Source organism: Siphateles boraxobius, unplaced genomic scaffold (genome assembly GCF_051911475.1).
Source record: "Siphateles boraxobius isolate OS27281-9 unplaced genomic scaffold, OSU_SipBor_1 7, whole genome shotgun sequence".
Lineage (NCBI taxonomy): Eukaryota > Metazoa > Chordata > Actinopteri > Cypriniformes > Leuciscidae > Siphateles > Siphateles boraxobius.
In genome coordinates, this window is record NW_027509197.1 from 24,366,214 (window position 1) to 24,385,658 (window position 19,445).

Consider the following 19,445-nt stretch of genomic DNA (forward strand, 5'->3'; position numbering starts at 1 on the left):
ATCCTTCTTTGGAACGATGAAATATCGGCTGTAATAACCTGACTCCAAACTGGGAGGAGGAACCCGTTCTATAGCCTCTTTTTGAAGGAGCGTTTTCACCTCTTGTTCCAATACCAGAGCCTCCTCGGGGCCCACCACTGTGTGCAGAACCCCTCTGAATTTTGGTGGACGACACCTGAACTGGATAGCATAACCCTTTTCTACTGTCTGCAGGACCCAATGAGATATTTTTGGAAGGCTTTTCCACTCTGCCAGAAATTCTACTAAGGGTACCAGCCTCTCGAGACTGGCCTCTGGTGTCACTTGAGCAGCAGACGCAGCGCCCTGTAACGGCGCACCGGCAGGGAACAACTGGTCTGACCGCTCTGAGACCCTCCTCAGAGGGAGCGAGCGTCCCTCGGGAAAGCGCTCGCTGGGATCGTCTGTGCCCCGGCATAAAGGCGGGGTTGGCAGAACGAGGCCCTGAGGGCACCGAGGAGGAATGGGCACCGTAAAAAGAGGTGAACACCTTTCCGCCTCGGTGGGGACCACCCTCAGCATCCTGAACGGCTTGGCGTCAGGACTTCTTCTTAGCCGAAGCCTTCTTAGCCAATATAACTGTCCTCAGATCAGTTCTACTGGGAGAAGGCTTCAGCTGAGAGTGTCGCGGCTGAGCCCACTGTCCAGCAGGGAGAGCACGAGACGCGACACTCTGCCTCTGCTGCGCTCTATGTGATGAGCTCGAAGACGGCCGGGGCTGCTCCCGCCCAGCAGCCCCAGGGACATGAACTTTAAGGGGAAGAAACTTTTTAAAAGCTGCAGTTTGTTTCTTTTCTTCTTGGAATTTATCGATAACTGAATTCACAGCATCACCAAACAACCCCATGGGAGAAAGAGGAGCATCTAAAAGAAAAGCTTTTTCTCTCTCTTTAATATTAGTCTGATTTAACCACAAATGTCTTTCTGCGGCCACCAGAGCTGCCATAGAACGACCCATTAATTTGGCCGATTCTCTGGTGGCACGCAGGGATAAATCAGCAGCCTGACGCAGTTCGCGAACTACGTCAGTACTGACCTCCTCACTCTCACTCATGTCCCTTAGCAGATCAGCCTGGTATGCCTGCAAGATTGACATAGTATGCAGACATGACGCAGCCTGACCTGCTGCCGAATATGCTTTACCCACCAAAGCCGAAGTGTTTCTTAAAGGCTTGGTGGGTAATGCCGGTGCCTTAAAAGATGATGCTGCTTCGGGGGAGAGATGGCTCGCAAGCGTCTCTTCCACACGAGGCAAAGCACCATAACCATTAGCCTTGGCTCCCATAATATTAGCGTATGTTGAAGTCTGGGGACTAAACACTCTATATGACACCGGTTTTCTCCATGATTTCGACACCTCGGTGTGGAGATCATGGAAAAACGGCAGGCACCGGCGTGGAGGCTGCACACGTGACGGCAAAAATCTCTCATCCAACTTTGATTTAGAAACAGACTCCTGTCTAGTCACTGGCCATTCAATATTAAGTTTTTCAACAGCTCTTGTTAACACCTCCATAAGCTCATCACTCTCAGGAGTGTGGGGTGGCGAATCCTCCACATCTCCCTCAACACTAACAACATCAAGTTCCTCAGAACTGGATAGCTGCAGCATTGGTGCCTCAGCCCGAGCGGAAGAAACCGCAGCGCGTGCTTCCGAACCCGGGACTGAGGCACTGGATCTCACAGGTGAAGGGAGAGATAAGGCAGAGCCCGTCTCAAACCCCGCTGTGAGATCCATCTGCGATCCCCACGATAAGCGCCGCCGCTCTGCCTCGGCAGAAGCGGGACCCGAACCGCGGGGAGCGCGCACCGAACCGCTCTCCTCAAAGAGCGATCGGCGGGAGCGGAGCGTCCTTAACGGCAAACGCTCGCAATGCTCACAGTCTGCTCCCTCGAGAGCAAACTGGGCATGCTGAACTCCAAACAAACAACACAAAAATCATGTGTATCCCCGCTCGTTAAATAACGCGAGCAGGGAGGAACACACTTTCTAAACTGCTGTTCGTCCGCCATAATCTCTCAATATATATATATATAGGGATAAATTGTTTGTGTGGTGCAGGGTATGTAAGACAGACAATATCACACTGGGACAGATTCACATGTAGCGCGACTGAAAGCACAGAAGCTAATGCGCTTGTGTTTTTGGGGTGCTTTATAGTTTCCTGGTCGATGACGTCACCCGCCTATGACGTTTCATCTCTCCATTGGGCTGATTCCATACGTGCTTCATGACGCACGACGCAGGGGCGTTCCCGCAGCGTTTGACGCAGCTCGAAGTTCCCTTGAAAGGGAACATTTTTTATTATTATTAATGTTGAAAACAGTTGTGCTGCTTAATATATTTTTTCCTGGAATCCGAGATAAAACCCAAACTTTTGAATGGAAGTGTGCAGTAAAAGTATTTTAAGCATTTATAAATCTAGGTAAATGGTAAATTATAACTATACAATTGTTCTGTTCATGATATATTATACAATTCATGTTTGTCAATAGAGTATTGTTAGTTTAAACAACTTGAAATGTTCAAATTTAAGCTATTAGTGTATGTAAAAATTACCATTAACCCAGATTAATAAGTGCTATTCAATTTTTTTTCATGGTTAGTTCATAATACCTTATGTATTAACTAATATTAATGAATTGAACCTTATTATAAAATGTTACCAATGTTTTTTTTACAATTTTTTTCCCCATCACACCATTTGAACAATCCCCAAAGTGACCAGTAGAGGTCGACCAGTGAGCTAAATTTCTCTGCAATGCTGTTTAAAAAAATTATCTATCCATCTATCCATCTATCCATCTATCTATCTATCTATCTATCTATCTATCTATCTATCTATCTATCTATCTATCTATCTATCTATCTATCTATCTATCTATCTATCTATCTATCTAAAGGGATTTCTTAACTTATTAATATATATCGACACACACACTACAATAACCAAGATACTCAAAATAAGCAATATGCCACACTTGTATGAATACAAGTAATTTAATTTAACATATACTCTACCCAGATAAATTCACTGTACGTTCCCCATGGTCGAGTTCATGTAAAGGTATCCGTTTTTCACTGTACCGTCTAAATTCTGTTTCTGAAAGGACATCTGTAATAAGCTGACAACGACTTCTGTCCCTTTGATCCATATGCACTTTCAAGTGGCTACAGAAAGCAATATGATCGCTTCTCAAATGATTAGATATTACTAGAATTTATATTGAGAAAGGCCACTTGACTGCATGCACAAGTGATCAAACACACTGACTAAATCTACAATCAATGACACAGTTGCTGGTGCATGTAGGGACTTTTCGTCACCAACAAAAGAAACTGAAGTGCTGTGAAGGGAAACATGTCAAGAAACATTCTTTAGTAACCGTTTGTCAGTTAGAGACGACCAATCAATTTCTAGCATTTTTTTGTTTGTTTGTTCCTTTTTATTATCCACCATGGATAAGTATTATGTATTATGATCCACCATGTTTTATGTTCCTCACTATGTATTTGTGTACACACGTGTGTATTCTGTTGTTTATGGGCTTGAACATAACATGGGCACCTTGTTTTTATGAAGGAGGTAATTATTTTAAGGTAGATGTGACATTAATCACCAATGTATCTTATCATATTCTGTATTTTGAAGCGTGTCTGTAATGTGAGGCACTTCATCAGCATATGACTATTTTCTGTACAAAAAAAAATACTTTTAAAGATGTTGTAATATATGTGAAAGTGAAAAGATATTGCTCCGTTTTACAGGCTGTAAATACCTATCAAAATAGGGCTTTTTTAAAATACAAGGGATTATCTTTATACGTAATATGCAGATTTTTCAGAGACATTCATTTAGCTAATATAATAAAAAAAAGTGTTCAACTGTTCTACAGTATGTGTGAGAACAATAAAAGCTAGTCATCTTAAAGAGATAGATCAGCCAAAACTGAAAATTCTGTCATCATTTAGCCACCCTCATGTTGACCGAAACCAGTATGACAGTAAGAATTTTTGGAGTTTTTTTTTATTTTTTACATGTTATACTTTCACTGTTTCGACAAAAAAAATGCATCAATATATAGGCTATAAGAAAGACATTCATACAAGTTTGAAATGACGTGGGTGAGTAAATTATGTCAGAATTTTCATATTTGGGTGAACTATCCGTGTAAACGCACATGTAGGACCGGTCCGAGCCCTGCTCTGAGCGGGCCGAGTGAAACCGGTTGCAGTTGCATGTAGTTTTTATTAAAAAAAAAAAAAATCGAATTAAATGTTCATTACAGTATTCAGGCGGTGCTGCCTCATTTTTAGCAACTATTTCAATGTTTTTATACTGACTCTTAAAATGTGAATAAAGTAAAAGCAACCCAATGAAAACAGTGTATCCAGCACAGTATGCAAGAGTCATGAGCAACAAATATAGTGATCAATATTCTACTGGAAAGATTTCAGAAAAAAAAACGGGTTGTTTTACTCAATTCTGCATTACTTTCCCTCTCCTTTGACATTCTTATGTTTTTTGTAGCATAATTTTGCAAAGGCAAACAGGGTCAAAGTTATGCAATAATGACGAGTGCCTAGTGTTATTAAGATCCTCGCGTACAGGAAGTCACGGTTTCCCTGGTTTAATCACCCAGACATGACACAAAGATCTGTTCTTTTAAAATGCACTGAGCCTTATGAACCATTTTGAAGCTGTAAATATCCAGGTTGGCGTTTGTTGAACATTCTTTATGTGTCTCCTATGGAAGCTGCATAAGATTTATATGGTAATACTCACCTACGGAAGGACACATTTGCTTAAGTAACAGGACTCCGGTTTACCTCTGACTTAATAAAGTCGTGTGGACTTCTCATACGTCCCCAGTTATGGAAATCGAGCAGTCACAGGAAATATTCTGAATGTTAAGACACTGGTGGTACGGCGTAATAATTCCTCCATGAGCAGCATTTCCCCCCTTCAGTCTCTGTAAAATAATACCTTTGTTTATGTATTTGCTTTAGTTTCTTTGGAATCAAGTATTTACTCAATGGCCTTTGTTTCTTGTTTTGCTGATATTCTGTAATTATCTTTCTTGTATTTATGTATAGTGTGTGTATTTGTAAATATATTCAGAGCTTTTTTTTGTTTGATTTATTGTAAAGTTGTGATATTTTCCCCTGCTAATCCTCAAAGGGATTCTCTTCCCATTGGAGGATGTCACGTCCCGATCGTTTCAGAGGTTAAAAGTGTTTTCGGCTTTATTTTGCTTCTCCAGAAGTTGTCTAAATATTCTGTGCTTTTTGCTATTCTCTGTATTTTCTTTCTTTTCCTGAAGATTGAGCTGTGAATTGAGGTTATACATTATACTTGTTTGATAATCTTGGAGGCATGGAAGTTAATAAACTTGCATTTTGTATGGAACATATTGGCATAAAGTCATGTATTTACATTTACTTCACGTTAACATTTCAAAACTGTTAATAGAATAAAGATGTTCAGTCCTAAAACCTGAAAAATGTGCATTTTTGTCTCATGGATTCCCATGAGAATTTTTTAATGTATTTGTATAGCATTTGAATTAGAGTAATGTAACAGTAAGCAATGTTTACTGTACTAAAGCTACCATATTAAAAAAAAAAAAAGGTTAAAAAAAAAAACATTAAAATTCCTAGGGATGCTAATGGAAAATTAGTTTTACAGGTTGCACAAAAAACCCGACATCATGACTGAACAGCTCTAGAACAGAAAATGAACACTAACGTTCAAAAGTTTGGTGTCATAATTTTTTTTGGGGGGGGGGGGGGGGGGGGTAGTAATTAATACGTTTATTCAGCAAAGATGGGTTAAATTGATCAAAAGTGACAGTGAAGCAATTTATAATGCTCCATTAAAGGAAAATTATAAATGGAACATAAGGCACATTCTATTTTACATGATGTTCTTTTGGAATTTCTATTAAAGAATCCTGAAAAAACATTATCATGGTTTCCACCAAATTTTCAAGCTGTACAATTGATATTGTACATTGATAAATGTTTCTTGAACACCAAATCAGCATATTGGAAGGATTTCTGAAGTGAAATGATGCTGAAAATTCAGTTTCACCATCACAGGAATAATTACATTTTAAAATAGAAATGTAATATTTCACAATATTACTGTATTTTTGATCAAATAAATGCAGTATTGGTGAAAATTACTTTTAAAACTAATGCATTAAATAACTGTTACTCCCTAAAAAAGAAACAAAGAAATTACTTAGTTACTTTTTACAGAAAGTAATGCATTGCATTACTTTTGCGTTACTTTATCACCTGGTTGGGCCTGCTTGTTTGTTTTTTAATAACAAAAAAAACTATCTTCAGAAATAAATTAAAAAATGAAACAAATATGATGTTTATATATAAAAGTCATTTTTGCTTATTTGTATAGTTGAATTGGATCATCGAAGGTCAGCAGCAAAGACACTGGTTAATAAAGTGAGATTAAACATAAAGTATATATTTGTTATTGTATATATTTGCATAATATTCTGAGTTTACATTTCACCGTTTTTCTTTTTTAATTCATTTTGAGGAATATTGAATCTGTTTTAGTGCCAGTGAGATGAGTAAATGTCTGCTCACATTCAGTCTAGAACTACAATAACCCTCATATTATACACAACACACATAACGCCTCTGCACTTACTCCTGATTTCTCTCAACATGGGGACAGGAGAGGTATGTCAATAAATGGCATCACAAAGTATCTTGCATTATTTGAAAAAGTAAATCAGATATTTTGGTGTAAATGTAAAAGTAATGTATTACTTTACTAGTTACTTGAAAAAAGTTAATTGATTTTGTAACATGCGTTACTTGTAACCCGTTACCCCAACACTGCAGGTGAGCATAAGAGACTTACATTTTTTTTTTTTATTCTCACCGACTCCAAACTTTTGAATGGTAGTGTACTTATCTGAGATCATGGCCTTTATAAGACTATAAACACAGAAGTCAGATGATGATTTTTGTGTCACGTGAAACATTTCAATTGATATTGCTTTCATTACAATATGATTTTGTGGGAAAATTAAATGGTTTTCCCTGAGCAACATCACAGTGATCCTATAAGTGCTTTCAGTAAATGGCATTCACTAAAGAGGATCACAGCTGAGCTACTGTTTGATCCATACTCAGATCTGCAAAGATCATCTAAATGCCAGGTCAAATAGTGAATTAAACTATTGTTCCTTTCCATGAAAGAAAGTAAACGAGTTCCCCATTTACACAAGTCTTTTCAAAGAAACATGAAGGCATTGGCTTCATGATAACAATCTTCCTCAGAGACAAAGCTTTTGGACGGATTCCAGTCAAGTTTAACAAGTATATTATATAACAAAGATTTTTAAAGTTATTAGCCAGCAATCACTAATACTCAAATAATATCACACTCTGTTTGAGCAGTGAGGTTTTACATTGAAGTGACAACACGTGAATGTGCTGACTTAGCATGCAGCTAGCATGATAACCTCTGCTAAAATGTTAAAAGAGGCCGCACAATATAAAACTCGTACTATAAGATGGACAATACCTACCACAAGAGTGGTGATTGTCTTTCACTCTATTTGGAAATTGTATTGTTTATTTGATAAATACTAAATAAATATACATGCTTCCATCTTAGGACTTATGACCACACATCTGAAGTTACAATAGGCCTACACCAACATGTCCATTCAAATGACATATTTTGGTGTATTTGTTCCGGTGTAGGCCTGACTGTTATTCATTTCTGGATGATAGCATCAGTATCTATTACTAATATAGGGGAAAATCTGTAAATGACTCATGTTCAGAATCTGTTGCTTATGTAAGAACTGATTCAATAATATACACCCAAGAATGCATTGTGAAAACGGCAGGTTATTTCCATGATTGAGGCCTTTCTGCTGTTCCTCAGGGATTTGTATACAGTCAAGATAATTATAGTATCAATTTAATTGGGTGTTACCACTCAACGCTATCAAACTTTTAATTCAGTGACTTAAAATCTGACAGACCGTATTAGCAACTGTAACCACACCTCCATTTATTCACCTAATCACATGTGAGCCAGGATGACGGAACACTCCAGTTTAACCCGACATACTGAGACTTTAAAGATCTGCCCCTATAATAACAATAATGATGTACATATTTTACATTACTGTACTTTTCTAAGTACTGCAAATTAGAGCGATTAGAGGGTGTGTTTAATCTTAAGCAGTCTGAACCTTTAATTACTGTAATTAAGAGTTTTTCTCTTTGGGTTTTGGTCACAAAATGAAGAATTTCTAGTTACAAATATGTTCTTCCTCTCTCTTAAACACATATACTCTTTAACACTGGATCCTCGTATTACATTACCTCAGATAAATAAAAAAATAAGTCCTCTGTCTATTTTACTTCCATCTCAATAACAACATCTTCTTGTCATCTGTAATGAGTCCCTTTTGTTATGCACTTGTAATCTCTGAAAAATAAGGTGGAAAACATTTTTTATCACTGTAATGGAAAATAAGAGGTTTTATGAGGCCACACATACAGATGTAACACACCAAAAGCCAAACTAACTAATGTAAACAATCATCTGCCACATTGTTCTGCATAATGCAGCCATTTAGAGCACTATTAGTTTGAACAAAGATTTTTAAAACCACTTCCCAGTAACCCGGTGCACATTTCATGTGATCGTTGAGTTACATTTTATAAAATATAAATGAAAAACAAAACAAAAAACAATCTGTGCAAAATAAATACACGTCGTATGTACATTTAAAGCTATCATTTATCCCAAACAAATGCATAGTAAGGAAAAGTAAACAACTATGGAAGTAATCGATATCCTAACTGTCCTCTTGCCAGGAAAAATACAGTATTTGTACCACTTATTGCATTTCAGTAAAACACACATAAAGGAGTTCAATCAATATTCAGATTGTGCTCTTTCAAATATTTTGCCGACGTAAAGCGAATCCTCTTGGACACATATCATAGTTTGGACTGAATCCAACTCTTTGGTGTTCTGAAGCTACATTTCATTTTCTAATTACCCGGCGACTCCCACACAGATTTCTGAAGCACTGTTTCTTATCAAGTGCTGCTTTTAAGAGTCCTTAATTCATTGTGACTCAGCGTTCGTGGCTCACATACTCATGACTGTCCTGCGGTTTGGTTCTACAACCAAGACTACAGCTCTGTCTTGATATTATTTACCTTGTGATACAAGTAGGAGAAGTCGCTTACAGGAATATTATGGTTTCAATACAAGTTAAGCTCAGCTGAGAGAACCTGTGGTACCACAAAACTCAATTTCAAATGGGCCAATTTGTAAACGTTAAAATTCTCAATGTTTCGATTGTATAGCCACTGGAGACGTAAAGAATGTTTTAATATGATTTCAGTGTGAAAACTTTGTTACCATGTCAAAGCAACATCTTAAACCCTAAAACGACGATAAAAATATGAGAAGAATTTTACAGCTCAAATAATTCACAAGATTTAACAGAAGAATTAATGCAAGTGCTTATATAAAATTATAAGCTTCACATTTCAAATTGGCCCCATTCACTTCCACTGTAAACTTGAATTTCTATATAGTTTTTTTTTTAAAGAAAACGAGGGACGTTGTAGGGATTTTTTTTAAAACTATTTTTGTGTTAATCAACATTACACCACAAATGATGTCAATTAAGCTTAACTTCTTACTAAACCCAGAATATAACTGTAAAACTGCCCACATGATCTTGCACATTGTACATTTTACGTGGCACCTCAATTCTATAAGGTAAAAAAGGCACATTAAAAGTAGTTATGTCATAAATAATGACCTCAAAGTATGCAGACAAATGAAGAAACAAAAAAAAACATGTCAAAAGAATGTCCCATCTGGCAAATGAGCCAAGTTCTCATCAATTAGCTGGTTTTGTGACCACAGGAGCCTTACCGACGGCAGGGTTTGGTCCTGTTGTACCTGATGAACTGCCAAAACCCAAGATTAACCAACACACCCAAATCCTAATTAGTATCATCAGCAGAGGTCCTGATAGCCCTCCCGCGGCACCGTCAGAACAACGAGAGCGGGCAGCTCTAGTTCTGGTGCCTTTTCATGTGGAGGGCCAGGTGGTCTGATCGGGAGAAGCAACGGCTACATACGGCGCACTGGAAAGGTTTGGCCCCCGTGTGCTTCCTGTAGTGGCGCGTTAGCTCGTCAGAGCGGGCGAAGCGCCAGTCGCAACCCTCCCATGAGCACTTGTATGGCTTTTCGCCTGCAAAAAAACACAGACCAATACAGTTTGAGGGGAGAGCACCATCAGAATTTCATAGGATAAAACGTTGGCAAGAAAAAGGTCTTTCCATTGAGTCATCCTAATGGGCTGTATACAATAACATACAGCGCAACTATTATTATCTGATTCACAAACAAATTACACCAATTACACCACATTATCATTAAATTGGAAATTGGACATTTTTACATGGAAAAAACAAACATTTTATAAAATATTACAATGTTTTACAGAATAAATTGGTAAAAAACGTTTTTTTGTTGTTGTATTGATTAGTATATCTGTTAAATAAATAGCAATTGAACTGAATAATTTGTGCAGGTTGATTTTAACTAATGTTTTTTTTAACTAATGTTTTTGTCATGTCAAGTAATACCATTATACCATGCCATACCAGGGACATTATAACATGCCTGAATGACTCAAAATAGAGAGTTTGAGAATTAGAATCAAATCAATAAATGTGTAATTCTGTTTAGTCAACTTTATTTAATAACTATTGTATGACAGCAATATCACACTGAAAATTATGTGAACAGAGTCTGTGTGATATTGGTGCTTATTAAAAGTCTTACCTGTGTGAGTACGTAAATGGGCCTTCAAATGTGAGGACTTGGTATATACCTTCTTACATCCTGACAAATAATACAATAAATGTTAGTATGCATCATAACCTTTACCATTAAACCTTATTTACATTATATGAACATTAAATAGATAGTTTATCCAAAACCAGTATGACTTTCTTCTGTGGAACATTTGTCCCAAGTGTTTTTTTCTCCATAACAAAAAGTCAAAGAATTTCTTCAAAATATCTTCCTTTGTGTTCCACAGAAAAAAAATAAAGTCATTCAGGTCTGGAATGACACGAGGGTGAGTAAACAATGGGTCAACTATCGCTTTAACAGTCTGGCCAGCTCTGACTTGTCCAGCAGCTTCATATACAATGTCAAAAGGTTATGCCATCATGTCCTAAGCCTCTTAGTCCAACTAATAGACCGGTAATTGCCAGATGATTAGTCACGTCAGTCCACAACATCTATTCAACAACGTTAAATCACCTGAATAGCCATTTAAGCCTGCGCTGTGTCATTGATTTGGAAAAAAAAACGTGGCTTCCTTCTAAGACCTTGAATATCATGTCAAATAAAGTGTATACTATACTCACATACTAAAGTGTCTAGATGCTGAATTCAATCTTACCTGGTACATCGCAGTGATGTATCCTCCTTTTGTCTAGATCGGGATTGTTCCTGCGGTTGTATTGGGCAGGTACTGCTTGTGTTTGGCCAGAAAGTGCTGGTCCGGGAGTAAGACACGACATTTTAGATGCCATGCTGGCAGCATATGACGGAGGTGGCGATAAGTTCTGTACGAGCTCTTTCCTCCTGTCTGGGCTGCCCGGTTCCGAGTTAGGAGGGGATGGTGGTAGATAGGCCGCCCTCTTCTGAGGATGCTGACCAAACTGGGCAGGTAGAGAATATCCACTGCTGCCCATATCACAAAGAGATCTTTCTGAAACATGACTGGGCGGTGGGTTAATTCCATTGTACGTTGACATCGGAGAGCATGCGGCATTGTGGGAATCTGTGCAAGAGTGGCCTACAGGCACATTGGGCTCAAGCTCTGAATTCAACAGCTGAAACAGAGGGACTTCTGGGAATTCGAGGGAGGGGGTCTCGTGCTTGACGTAAACATTGTTACCCGTTTCCGCAGCTGGGCTGTAGAGGTTCATGTACTCTGTGTGCGTCATGGCGGGCGCAACGGAGCCGTGGCAACTGGAGTAGTTGAAAGACGAATGCAGCGGTTCCGTCTTTATCTGTGTCGCTGCGGACCGAACGGGTCTACACATGCCGGTCCGTAGGTAGGTGACGTCAGGTAAAAAAACATTCATGTTTATGCTGTACGGCGCGCCTTGGTCCATCGTCAGGGAATTGTCTTGACAAAACTTCTTATGGTCTGACAAAACATGAAACTGAGGCGGCAGGTATCCATCCATGTTTTGATCTGAGGGTCAGAAAAAAATAGGTTTTCATTCACCACAAATTGCACAAAAACATAAAATACATGAAAAGAGACAACTTTGTTCAGCCATATCCAACAATAATCCTTGGAATTGTATTAATAAATTAAATTTATCAGTTTAGCATGGCCATAGCTGGTGGATATTGTAACTGTAACCTAGTTGTACTCTACCAAAATTGCAAATATATCAGTATATTATAGTTTTTACCAATGTCCGAGTCTTTTTTGATGACTTTTAAAAGCACAAAACATCTGTCGTCTTTTCACATCAAAGTTCAGGAAAGTCACTCAGTGAAGGTTTTGGGACTGTGTGAGTTCTTATGTTCCCATCAACATTCATGACACAGTACAGACATTAGTCACATGGTATTTACGACTCAGCTGATTGGCTCAAAACACAGCATATTTCCAGCCAAACAACTGCCATTGACACGGGAAACCTAATTGACAGCTTTCTCCACTTATTATATATTTTAATCCACTTTGGCACAATCCTTTAAGCTTTCAAGTAAACGAGGCAGAAATTCCTGAGAATTACAAGTTCAGTGAATGAATCTTCAGCCTGACTGTTATTTTTTCTATTATGTTTACCTGTACAGTAGATCCACACTCAAACTGAAAGATCAACACAAACGTAGTATTCCTGTCATTTTTATGTCAACACGTCTGCTTGTGTGCATGTCTAAATAGGCTTGTTGCCACCTTACACCGAAGAAGGAACCCCCATGCAAGCTCCTCTCTCTATCTGCCATCCATAAACTAAGAAATACTCCATCTGAATTTAGAGCCTACAGCTGCTCTGCTGTTATGGAGTTTTAAGATTAAGGTCAGAGCAGAGTTCAGCACAATTCATCCAGCATGCTTAATATATAGGCTATAACGTAGGCTACTGGAGAACACCATGAGAAAACATTACTATAAAATGTAAAATGTAAGCAGCGATCATGTTAAGCTTTAGATCAAAAGCATAAATAACACTGGCATTTCGGAAAGCATGGCACCCAGCACTGTTTACCAATGTAACATGCGATTATAGATTCACTCTACCAGAATGTGATGCTTTGATGGACTGTTATTAAATCCACTGTAATCGTCCTTTCTCAATTCCGCGCTCAGTTCTTAGAGGTGTTTTATTCTAGCCGTGGATCCTACTCAACAAAGCGTTGCGTTGCCCATAACGCATGTCCTCCGCTGATATAAACTGGAGATAACGTCATTCAATGTGCCGCAAATGAAAACGACACGACAGACAGCCAGAGATGTCAAGCGCTTTACGCGTTTGACAAGACAAATTACGCAACCTCCTCGTTTCAATGCCTCAAAACGGGGCGGGGCTTTGTCATCATACATTTAGGAATTCATCCAAACAGGTTTTCAGGATCTGTAATAGTCTAGTAAAGAAAAACAAACATGGTAATGCACTGTAAAAAAAAAAAAAAAAACACAACAATAATAATTGTTACTGTAATTATTGTTGTTGTTGTTGTTATTATTATTATTATTATTATATTAATACAACTGGTTGCTGTAGTTGCCAGAACTTTACCATACAAATACAGACACTTTGGTGACTTAATGTATGCCATTAAATCATAGCGTTAATATACCAACCTATTTGAGCTATTAAAATGTAAAAAACAAAAAAAACAATCACAAAGCTAGATCAAAAGTTCATAAAATTTGGCCTCTCCAGTAACTGTGACCAATCAAGACATAGCACAGTCTCTCTCTCTCTCTCTCTCTCTCTCTCTCTCTCTCTCTCTCTCTCTCTCTCTCTCTCTCTCTCTCTCTCTCTCTCTCTCTCTCTCTCTCTCTCACACACACACACACACACACACACACACACATGCACGCACGCACGCACGCACGCACGCACGCACACACAAACAGACAGACAGAAAAACAAACATCATCATAACACACTTGACGCTTAAATAATGGAGTAAACATTAACCAAAACACAAACTGCTACATAAACAATGCACACAGCTGATAACAGAATATAAGAAGAAATTTAACTTTTTAAATCAAAATCCAGGCAAATGTAATGATCTGCACAGGGAATAGGGAATATTCATATGACACTGTTTCCCCAACAACATTTTTAAGATAATCCGACCAGATAAGCCACAACTCTCTCTCTCTCTCTCTCTCTCTCTCTCTCTCTCTCTCTCTCTCTCTCTCTCTCTCTCTCTCTCTCTCTCTCTCTCTCTCTCTCTCTCTCTCTCTCTCTCTCTCTCTCTCTCTGGCCATATGTGCTGGTATGCAAAACTGCTTGACTGCACTGCAGCTGCCTGTGTGGATTGCGTGTTCAATGCCAACATGCTAGGAGAAGTGTTGAAGTAGGCAAAGTTGCTGCCAGGGAAAAATATCAGGAATGTTTTGATTAAAATAGCACACGATCATAAACGATCACAAGGAATGCCTTGGTAGTATTCAAAAAGGTATTTGTGGACAAATTTGATGTCACTCAAGGAAAATCTAGTTGAAAATTATTCATAATAACTGGTATGCTGTAAACATGTCAAAATCAAAATTTACAGTTGCAAGAAGCCGACCAGGCATGTTTGCCTGCCTGGCTGAATTATTGTAGCAGAATGGTTCTACATATAGCTCCTATTCATCAAAATGTTGCTGATTAGTGAAAATTAGTGCCTGAATTTCTGTTTCATTTTATTATGAAAGGAAATCAATGTTACAACAAGTAAAACATACAGTATGTGTTAGCATTACAAGTCAATTGTAATGTCGAAATAAAGGCCGTTCCCATTATTGATATGTGAACCTGTATTGTCCCGCTTCTCAGAAACATTTGAAAACAAAACACATGTACATTAGAAAAACAAAGACACGTTAGACAGGTTTCGAGATCATTCTGGGGCCGGACAAACCACTGAAATTGGAACAATGTGATGGACCTGTGATGTTACTTTCCTGGTTTCCTGTAAAAGTTTGACTCACGTTTTCGTTGTTTTTTATAATGAAAGTCAATGGAATCCAAAGTTCTTTTAGACCCCATTGACTTTCATTGTATGGGCCAAAAAACTTTCCTTGGCATATACTGCATTGTGCAGACTTTCCTGAAAATGAATAAGGAATAAAATAAGTAGATGTGACTACAGTTTTGATGCAGAGGACATAGTAGATTCTGACATATGCTAAGAGTGATGAGATACACTTTTCTGATGTATGGTTATTACTTATTGTTTATGTTTTTTATAATGTGTTTTGTGTATAATGTGAAACTTTGGTACCGCCATATTGGCCAGAACCCAATGGAAGAAGAGATTTTTTTCCCCCTTTTGTTTATCTCAATGGGACTTTCCTGGTAAAATAAGGATAAATAAATAAATAAATAATAAATTATTGATTATGATATTGAGAAGTATTTACAAATATGCATAAAACTGATATTTCATACATCTCATTGATGTACTTGTCATGGAGTCTCATATATAGTGTCATATGTGTAAACACATTTTGTTTTGCCAATATGCCTCATTGCCAAATGTTAAATCAAGATTCGCTGATTCTAGTTATGCAGTGAATTTGCATCAAAGGCAAGTATTTTCTGTTGCTCATTAGAGAATTTAAGGATCATAGCAGCCAGGGAGCATCTGTTGATGTTGGCACATGGACATCCGCATATGAATGCAAGTAATTCATGTTGCACATCATTTATAACTCAGAATATTCAGACAATTAGATGCCAGACTTTAGAAAATGCAAAGCATCTGAAGTGAGCTGTACATGGACTATACGGTGAAATTCACATGACTAAAAATTGTTTACCACGGATAGGAATGATATGAGAATCTAAGCTTGTGAATTCTTATTGTTTTTCATTTCCAGGATAAAATCATATAAAAAACATTAGCCATGTATAATGAAAATTAATTCTATTCTAACCCCACATTCATAACATAGTTATACAGTGTTATACTGTCAAGCTCTACAATAAATATTGTCATGATGCACAAGAACTGATATTGGATCGTGAAATTCAAATTGAATATATTTATTCCTCATCAGGTTTTCTCAAAACGATTGTATTGATCAGCAATTGTATTCATATTCTGTGATATTTTTAAAAATGAAATCCAAGTGTAAAGTTGTAGTTTAGTTTTAGAGGGTGTGGTGTGTCAGGAAACTCACATTGTGAGTGGGATTACGAGTGGCTTACTGAAAGAGCTACAGTATTTAAGATAATATTTAATGCTTGATGGCACTGAATAGAACTTAATCCATGTGAATATATATGTGTTTATATTGCATGTGAACTAGCACACAGACAGAAAAAAAGATAGAGAGTGATATGTGTGAATTACCTTTGGCTTTGTCCATGCACGTGGGCGTTTAGGATTTCTCAAAAAGGGGAATGTAGATTAAACAAGTACAAACTGTTAGAAGAAATGTGCAGAGCACCACTGAGACATCTAGACATGATTGTAGTTTGTTCTGTACTTGTGTTGAATTTTAAGTATGATGGGAAAAAAATGGGACAAATTGGTTTAAATGCAATCAAGATATGTATAAGAAAAGACTGTAGAAAAATAAGTTTATTTTTACACTGTAAAAATGACACAAGTGGAATAGCAAAAAAACAAATCAAGATGTTGGCTTATAGCAGAAGTATCAAAGAGCCTTTTGCCGTCATCAGAAATTCAGCATGTGCTCTGAGTGCAGTTTAGCGCAAAAGCTGTAAACAGAATGAGAGTCAATCTTAGGCTTTTGAAAAGAAGATTTGTATGCTAAACTCTGTCAACCTGACTTGTTAGATCTTTCTGTGGAGCACAGACTAACATGTTAGACTCACTTCTCAATTTGGTTGCATGAACTACATTTGTGAATTACACAAACGTATTATGTGATAACTATCAATAAAGGTACTGTTTAGACTCTTTTGGTAAAAAAGAGAAAAAGAATGCATCTATTTTATTTCCTCTTTAAAACCGTAAGGAACAGGCACACTGAAATATTGTACTACTGTAAGTTCAGCCTAATTTCTGTAACGTGTTGCTGTCATAATTTTGTGGATCTCTTTGATCTTTCAAATACACCAAGCAGCTCTATGAAAACATTAATTAGGTAGCTGTTTAAGCAAAAGTATGATGATTTGAAAGTAATAAGAAAAACATGTGAAAATTATTTTTGGATTTCCCCACAAATATTCATAAAACATTTTAGCTGAGAACCGAAAACAGACAAATGTTTAAACAAGTCCAATTGTTTTGTATTAGACTGTTTATAATTATATGAAGTTCTATAATGATTTAGCGAAAATTTTATATAGGTTTTATTTTCTTTACTATAAAAACAGAGGGAATAAGATTGGACATAAAAGAGGACATGAAATTACTGTACAAACTGTATATTCTATCCCCTAACACTAACTCTGCCCCCAAACCTTCCCATAAAAAAAACTTTCTGCATTTTTACATTAAAAAAAAACATCACTTAGTATGACTTATATGGGGTGATATCAGGTAAAATGGGGCATCAGGTAAAATGGGCCATTTAAGGTTTGGGGGTCCCAGCTCCTCTGGAATTTAGAGCCAATGACTGCAAAGGATTTCAAACTGTTGTCATAACTGTGCTTGACAAGTAACAGGTGATTTGATTAGTTTATGGTTGATATGGTGCGCAGAAAGACTACACCAGAAAGCTGCATGGTAAGTCTGGCATACCAAATCTAACTTAACTATTATAAGGATGATAAATCTATAAAAAAACAAATATGCACATAAAAAAACTATGCATAATATCTGTCTTGATGGCATCAATCAGAAACAATGTTGTTAGTTTGGTATATGAACATATTTTTTGAAAAAGTGATGTTTTTCTTGGCGGCCCAATTTACCCAAACCCACTGAGGTAAAATGGGCCACATGGTTTCAGCTAAAATGGGCCATCATCTGTGTCACACACACACACACACACACACACACACACACACACACACACACACACACACACACACACACACACACACACACACACACACACACACACACACACACACACACACACACACACACACACACCACTGACATCAGTTCACTAATCTATGGTGCTCCAAAATTGACTTTTTTAATTGCACATTTGAATATGTGGGTTTGCACCCAAAATGTTTTTTTTTAATGGCACATATGAATATGTTTGTTCAATGCAGTTTAAATCTTATGTGGCTGTATAAGCAATTGTGTTTTAAAATTAAAATTGAGGATAAATTACTATTTTCCTTTGCAGTTTGACTGGACCATTTTACCTGTGTAAAAATGGTATTTAGGCCTACTGTGTGTGTGTGTGAACTTAAACTTTACATAACTTAAACAATAAACTTAAACTTTATTAATTGTACCTTGATTAATTAGTACAAGAAACAATAAGAAATTGGTGTTGGTCAGTGAGAGACTGCTTACAGGATCTTACAAGTTGAAGTAAATTTTTATATTTTTTTGGCCAGCTTTTAAAATGTGGATATTATAGGACCTACCTATTTCTGTATTTTTATCAAACAGGATAAAGTTTTAGAGTGACACAAACCACCACAAAACTTCACAAACATCATAAAAACCATATTGCTTAGACTTTTTTTTTTTTACCCCATTGTTGTTGCTTTTAGGACATCAAAATGATATCACTTCCTGGAGGATAATATCATAAGCAACTGGCATTTGTCAAGGGGTGAAGGTTTGGCTAGTTAGGCTAGCCCCTGCTGGTGGATACCACAACTACCTGCAAGCCAAGAACTGAGTGAGCAAAAATACAAGCAAACAATTTACATGAGATGAATGCTAATGCTAATGCTAATACATCTTTTCTAAAATAATATATTTTTATATTAAAGGAGCATAACAAAACACTACAAGATTGAAGATAGGCCTATAGAAATTGTTTTTTTGTTTGTTTTGGGGGTAGAGATGGTAGAGATAGAGAACAAAGATGCACTGTTTTAGTAGCCTACTATTTTTAAGCAGTCGGTGCAATCAAGGCTATTCAAACCAAGACATTTCATTGGAGACATATAGGCCTACCATAAATTTTACTGCATAAGGAAATTCATAGGAATGACTCTACTGTCACTGTCAACTAAATCA

The 19,445-nt window shown here is 37.2% G+C and overlaps 2 protein-coding genes across 4 annotated transcripts in view; one reads left to right on the forward strand and one right to left on the reverse strand.

Moving 5' to 3' along the window:
* klf12b (Kruppel like factor 12b) overlaps positions 1-5,429 on the forward strand; it is a 61,452-nt gene extending 56,023 nt beyond the window's left edge. The window contains exon 7 of the mRNA XM_077216306.1: positions 2,346-5,429. The gene's annotated coding sequence lies outside the window, so the exon portion shown is untranslated. The remainder of the gene's footprint in view (positions 1-2,345) is intronic.
* Positions 5,430-7,616: 2,187 nt separating this feature from the next.
* On the reverse strand, positions 7,617-14,089 carry klf5b (Kruppel like factor 5b). 3 transcript variants are annotated; one of them, XM_077216309.1, is made up of 4 exons: positions 12,554-14,089; positions 11,524-12,327; positions 10,896-10,955; positions 7,617-10,299 (listed from the first exon to the last, which is right to left on the reverse strand). In XM_077216309.1, exons 2-4 carry the CDS (start codon positions 12,317-12,319, stop codon positions 10,121-10,123), a joined length of 1,035 nt encoding a protein of 344 aa, XP_077072424.1. In that variant the 5' UTR covers positions 12,320-12,327; positions 12,554-14,089; the 3' UTR covers positions 7,617-10,120. The 3 variants fall into 3 exon arrangements, with proteins under 3 accessions (XP_077072424.1, XP_077072423.1, XP_077072425.1); XM_077216308.1 differs by having other exon boundaries at positions 13,393-13,665; XM_077216310.1 differs by having other exon boundaries at positions 11,524-12,319; positions 12,547-12,679.
* Between the last annotated feature and the right edge of the window lie 5,356 nt (positions 14,090-19,445).